General features: G+C 45.9%; 1 protein-coding gene across 1 annotated transcript in view; it reads right to left on the reverse strand.

Annotated features, from left to right (window-relative positions):
* MTMR12 (myotubularin related protein 12) overlaps window positions 1–6,747 on the reverse strand; it is a 56,244-nt gene that overhangs the window by 36,892 nt on the left and 12,605 nt on the right. The window contains exon 2 of the mRNA XM_018570304.1: window positions 2,049–2,106. Within this exon, the coding sequence (XP_018425806.1) occupies window positions 2,049–2,106 (58 nt within the window). The remainder of the gene's footprint in view (window positions 1–2,048; window positions 2,107–6,747) is intronic.

Genomic DNA, 6,747 nt, shown 5'->3' on the forward strand with positions numbered 1-6,747 from the left:
TACTTTGCGGCGAACTCCTGCCCCCCCCCCCCCCTCCTGAGATGAAGTGCATGGTCACATGTCCTAGTCACATGTGCCAGAGTTCCAGGAAGTAAAGGGAGATATATTAACCTGCCCTTAGTAAAAATGGCCACTGTGAGAGGAATGGGAAGGAAAAGAGAAATAAGGAATACAAAGAATAAAACTCCTGCAATTATCTAGAAGTATGTGTTTGTAGATTGGCATTACTAAACATATCTAAAGTTGACTTTTTTGTAATTTCAAAGATATGTGTACAGTTCCCCTTTAAAGTGAATCTGTGGCCAGACATTACAGTATTCTCATATTCTTAAAAGGATAATTGTACTTGAAAACAAACTGAACTTGTTCCTTTTGCCCCTTTACCCCGACTTAACCCACCTTCCCCCTCTATAGATGTATAGTTGCATTGAGCCACTACGGCCACAGTTTACGGTGTCTGTTTACATCCAGCGTCTTTACTGTAAGGCCTGGTTCACACCTGGGCGTTTTACAGCGCATAGGAATGCGCTGCAAAACGCCCTACGCCCAAAGAAGTACAGGAGCTTATTTGGGGTGTATTTGCCGCGCGTATCCATTGGGATACAGCCAGGTAGCCCTCAGAAACACTCGTTCGTCGCGCGTTTTTTACCGCGCATCGCGGTAAAAATAAGCGGGACGAGACGCACGACAAACGCGCATATTCGATACGCCTAGGTGTTAACCCAGCCTAATGCTAAAGCACAGCCAGGAAGTAAACACCGGAGGCCAGATCCATCAGATCAAGGTAAGTATGCATCTGTGAACCTGGTTAGCTGAAAGGGGTAAAAAGGATAAATGGACTTTGTTTTAAAGAGCACCTATCAATGAGCTTTAAAACAAGCCCTCAAGGCCCTTTAGCTGCAGGAACTGTGGAGAAAGACATCCTCAAAGTTAACAGCAGAGGCAATTTTGTTCAAGTCATTCTTAGCTAAGCACACCCTGCTTCCCCCTCCCAGCAATGACCCAGGAGCCTCATATCCTCCAATGTAAATACAAAGCAGGTTCTCTGGGATGAGGAGAGGGCAGAGTGAGCTGAGCTGCTAAGAAAAAACTGCTTAAAGAGTTTCTATAAACTCTGAGGATGGATTTCTCCAGTGTCTGAAGTAGGGAAGCACCGATACCGTTTTTTCGGTATTGAGTGCTGATATTTTTTTTTCCTGTACCCACCGATACCGAATACCTATTACGAAAGTCCCCTTAAGGAAGCCAGGCGGCGTCTAATGACTCGCCACCCAGCTTTCCGATCAACAGGGAAGCAGTCTCCATGCGACGAGGAAGCATGGAGACGGCTTCCCGGCCAATCAGGAAGACGGGCAGCGTGTAATGACTTGCTGCCCGGCATCCTGATACCGGAAGCTCAAGTATCGGGCTAGGCATCGGAGCATATGGGCGAGTAAGAATACTCGCCCAAATACTCGGTCTCGGCACCGATACTATTATCGGTATCAATGCATGTAGCTACAGAGGTCATTAAGGACTTGTTTTAAAGCCTGTTGAATACTTTATAAGAAATACTTGAATGTGCATAGCCAAGCCACAGAATTCTTTAAATCCGGCATGAAAGCCATCTTTATAATAGATTTGCTGTTCTACCAAAAAAGCCACTTAAAGCAGAACTCCAGGGAAAATGTTTCTTCCCCCTTGCAGTGGGGCTACCAGCCAGTTCAGAGGTTCGGGTGAGTATAACTTTCATTTTTTAACCTAGACAAAAGCGAGAAGCTAATCCTTGCAGTGCGGGGGTAGGGGCTACCTACTGCAAAGGTTAAGAAAATGTTTCCCCGGACTTATGCTTTAATTAGATAGCCAATCACAGCATCAGCTCGTTCAATGTGACTGTAGCATTCTAGGTGTGAGAATGAGGATCCAAATTCAAGCTGGGAGTTACCCCTTCAGTGTACAGCATAAAAGGGTCATGGCGATCACTGGACAATACATATATGCCAGGGAGAGTCCACTTCAAGAAGACGGGGGGGGGGGGGCAAAGCTGAAAACCATTCAACGTTCATTACCTGGTAACAACGGGACATCATCCACTTTCTCTGCTTGTTCCTTGTCTTTAACTATTTCCTGTGGAGGGAAGAAAAAAAAATTTGAAAGTGCACACACCAAGGTAGTCACTGCAAGTGTGGATGATTGAGACGGGACATTGCAACACTAGGTACAAGCAAGCACGGCCACAATCCCTCAATGGACAGGTAAAGGATTTGTACTCTGATCTCTGCACACTCAGAAATGTATTTCAGTCCGGCAGACAACCTACAACATTGGAGACTGGAAGACTTTGTAACAGGGTTCAAACTTTTTGATTCTTAAAGTGTGCCTGTGCAGTTTAAAATCTAAGCAGCCACTTGCATTCAGGAGCAAGCACTTCCAGGTTCACATGTGTCCTACAGGGGCCAGAAGGCCCCAAAAAAAATCAGGATGCCCCATTATGTAACTGTTGACAAGATGGGGTGTTTAGCACTGTCCCCTCCTGCCACCTTAAAAAACAAACCTGACTGTTTCCTAAAGAAGCCATGTACCAGTGATTGGTGATGCATGGCCTCATTGACAAAGCAGGAGGTCCCCAAGGGGATGAAGCCAAGATTCCTGAGTGAAGAAATAATTTAGACCCAAACAGACCTTCTCTGCAGGCACTGCTATCATTTTTGGGTAAGATTCTCATTTAGTCAGATTATTGTATAGCTAGTAGAAGACACTACAGCTGAACTTATTTCGTAATGTTCACTGAGGAAGCCACTTGCCAAACAAGTCCAGTTGAACGTTAACTACTTGCTACTCTCAACAGTCTGGCATCGGTATCTACAAGGTTTCGGGGTAAAGATCTGAATTCAGGAAAATACTTTAATCCGAGTACAGGCAAGTGTCAGAATTTGCATATTAGAAGCCCTCTGGATAACAAGGAGAACTGATTGTCAATCTCCAACACATCCCCACGCACCCCATTCCACTCTTTCCTGCTGGTCAGTAAGGCCACCCATCTCAGTGATGGGCCAATAGAAAAATGCATGGGGCAGATCAGCCCTTAACACTGAGAGAAGTGCCAGAATTTGCATATTAGAGCACGCTGGGATTCAGGACTCCTGGGCAGCTCAAGAAGCTAATTGAAGGAATATAGAGGCACCTTTTGCGTGCATACATTTTATAGATGGAGCAGGTTCACATTAGTAGACATGAAGAACCCTTCCACAATTAAAGTCTACTCTAACCCCCTGCAACCCTCACCCCCTCCACTCATTGAAATAGAATGTATTTCTGCATTTCCTTTTTTCATTCCAGCCCGCATTCTTGTCTATATGCGATGGAATGACGTGTCCTGCTCCTGCAGCCTCCTGGAATACCCCCGTCACATTTCCCAGAAGGTTTCAAGAGTAGGGACACAGAGTGGCCATTGGAAGCAGTTGCATGCACCACCAGGAGCTGACACAGGACGACAAGATGATGGAACGGCACCTGGGCTGTGTCACATGAAATGCAAATTGCATGGCGGCAAAGCTGGATTTGCCAGGCAGGTAAGTATGTGAACTGAGGACAATGCTGCACAAAAGATAAGCGGGATTAATCCAAGAGGGTGAGTGAAGTTCCTCTTCTAGTGATCAGTTGTCTTTCTTAAAGGAGAACTAGGAGATGAGTGATTTCCACTCACCTCATAGTTCTAGCCGACCTGTGACAATGAGACTGTCACAGGTCGGCTCAGTAGATCGGGAGGTGAGCAAACACATACCGGGTTCGCTCACCTCTCGATCCTGTCACGGCTTTCTGCCGTGACAGGGGGAGGGGCTGGATTCCCCTCTCCGATCTGCCAGCGCTGACGGGCGGGTACAGCTGGCTCTGCCTCTAGATAGGCAGAGCCACCTGTCACTCACGCAGCTGGGCGGATCCCGACATCCAGGTTGGGATCCGCTCCGGCGTCTCAGTATACCACGAGCTGTAGCTCGCGGTATACTGAGCTTAGGGTAACGGGAGGACGCTAGTTTGTGTCCTCCCGTTACCCTAAGGAGAACTATGGGGAAAAACACTGACCCCATAGTTCTCCTTTAAATGCACGTACGTAATGGCACGCATTAACATGCATTGCACTAAGGCAGCTCATTCATTATGCATGAGCTGCCAACGCAGCAAATATAGGTGGAAAAAAAATGTGCATGACCCTTTTTTCATAACCCAAGGTATGGGTGTGGTGATGTGTCATGCATTGCACTGTACTGTGCCAACGGGTACCATTCACAATGCACTGCACATAGAACAGGTGCTCTGCCACAACACACCAGTGTGAAAGGGCCCGATACGGATATATTAAAACCTGATTTTCATTTAAACAGTCAAGTCATTGTTCCATGGATGTCAAGGCAAGGGAGTATGTCAGGACCGGAGTATTGCAGGGCAGCGAACAAGTATTTATAGGCCAGGCTGCTGAATAACCGCCCCATGTAGTGCTGACACGTTTATTTATAAACAGTCAGAAACAGTAATTATCATACTGAAACCAGAAGCACCATAAAAAGAAGTCTAGTGTGAACTTGTTTCTACAGCATGTTGAGAATTGTACAGACAGAAGCACAATGGAGGAGTCTGGGAGACACAAAGTCGTCTTCAAAGCCAGCCTGTGTTATTGGAGATCACTGGATGGAAGCGGCTGACAATCTGAGGGGGCTACGTAGTCAGATGCACACCCTTTAATTATATAAACTATACATTCTCTCAGCAAAAGTCCACGCAAAACTGATAGTGGAAATGAATGTACAGTATATCTAAATCCAAAACTTTCCTATATTGCAGCTTACCAACCCCTATATGTGGTGGCTGCATTCGTTTTTCTTCACCAGGTGATCTAGCCAGTAAGGCCGCTATTTCTCAGCTTCCTTTACCAGGCCAAGCTGTCCAGCAAATTGGCAGATAGAGGGCTGAGACAAACCATATGACACTGACAGGGGTGCTTACTGTGGTCAGCTTTTATTTATCTAAAACCTTTATCCCAAAAAAAGGAGAACAGAAGAAAAACTGTTGCTGTAACTGCTTACAAAGTGTTATCTGGAGTTCAGATTTAATTTGTTAGTGTTCATCTAAATTTCCTAAATCCATCTAACGCCACCCTCCCCACAAGGTGACAATACTGCTGTCCAGGGGTGGCTCCAGTGCTCCTCCATAGAGAGGAGTCACCCTAAGGTCTCGTTCACACCTAGGCGTATTAGATATGCGCGCGGTAAAAAAAGTCGGGCGACAAACGCGCATTTCCGAAGGCTACTTGGCTGTATCCCAATGGAAACGCGCAACAAAACGGCCGAAAGTAGTACATGAACCTTTTCAGGCATGGGCCGTTTTGTAGCGCGTTAGGGACGGCCGGAAATACGCCAAGGTGGGAACGAGACCATTGAATACAATGGGATTTAGATTTTTGAGCGTTTTGTAGAGCGTTCGTCGAGCGTAGAACGACATCTAAGGAATGGTAAGCTGCGATATATTACATTTTTGTTTTGGGGATCACATATGTTTTAAGATTCCATTTAAATCTATGCATGTGTGTAGAGGTGCGTTTTGTAGCTTAAACTTACACTAACCTGAGTGGTTAAATCTTAAAAACACATTCAGGTACCCCAACCATTAACATAAATGTACCTTATTTGTGTATCACTCGGCTGTAGATCCTCAAATCATCTCTGAATTGGTGCTGACACTGTCCTTCCTTCTTCAGGGGGGCTACCTCAATCCCCCATGGTGCTTGTGTGTGTTGTAAAGTAGTCACCGCTCCAAGCTCACTCCTGTGATGGACTACAATCTCATGTTTAGTTTATTAATTTGTATTGAGATTGTAGTCCATCATGGGAGGGAGCTTGGAGCGGTGGCTACTTTACAACACACTGGGACCATGGGGAACAAAAGCAGCCCCCCTCCAGAAGGAAGAACAGTGTCAGCACCAATTCAGAGATGATTTGAGGATCTACAGCCGAGTGATACACAAATAAGATCCAGTATTGTTAATAATTAAGGTACCTGAATGTATTTTTAAGTTTAGTGTCACTTTAGAGCTGGCCATATGCTACTCAATGTCCGTCCAAATCCTGCTGAATGGCCCAACATTTGAGCTTTTATAGACTGTAACGTTCTGTGTAGTCCTGCAGACTATCCCAAATCAAAAGTGGGAATGGAGAGAGCACATAAGATGAAACAACTGACAGGTATACTGGTGATTCTCTAGGTGTTTTCTACTGGCCGCAGTTCCCCTTTAATAACGACGTCCAGTAACCTTTAGAATTCCAGGTTTGGCCCCATTTGTGCGGCTGGAACCACAGAAGACGAGTTCTGATTCCTGTACCCGGGTCAGAGTTCTGCTCGCAGATATTTCTCCGTTAGAAGAAGCCAGCCCTTGTGCCCGCCATCCCGCATACCAACACTGGTGATACATTTACTAAAGAAGAAAACAGCTTCCCTGGGAGAGAGCCACTGGAGCGGGCGCCCGTCCAAGGCTGGGAATTGGCACCGGGGAATGTGGAGAATGCCGAGTACATGTCCCGGAGAGGTGAGCTGCACACTGAAACCTCCAACACTTCAGAAAGCAGTAAATATTCACCAAACATGTGCTGCAAGTGAATCTTCCAGGAGCAAGCGTTTCAAATGACAGTATGTGATAGACCGTGAATGTTTGGTGAAAGTCACATTGACTGCTTTATAACTATGTCCCTTAAAGTGAACTTGTCATGAGAGAACCAC

Source organism: Nanorana parkeri, unplaced genomic scaffold, assembly GCF_000935625.1.
Source record: "Nanorana parkeri isolate BGI_ZX_2015 unplaced genomic scaffold, ASM93562v1 scaffold38, whole genome shotgun sequence".
Lineage (NCBI taxonomy): Eukaryota > Metazoa > Chordata > Amphibia > Anura > Dicroglossidae > Nanorana > Nanorana parkeri.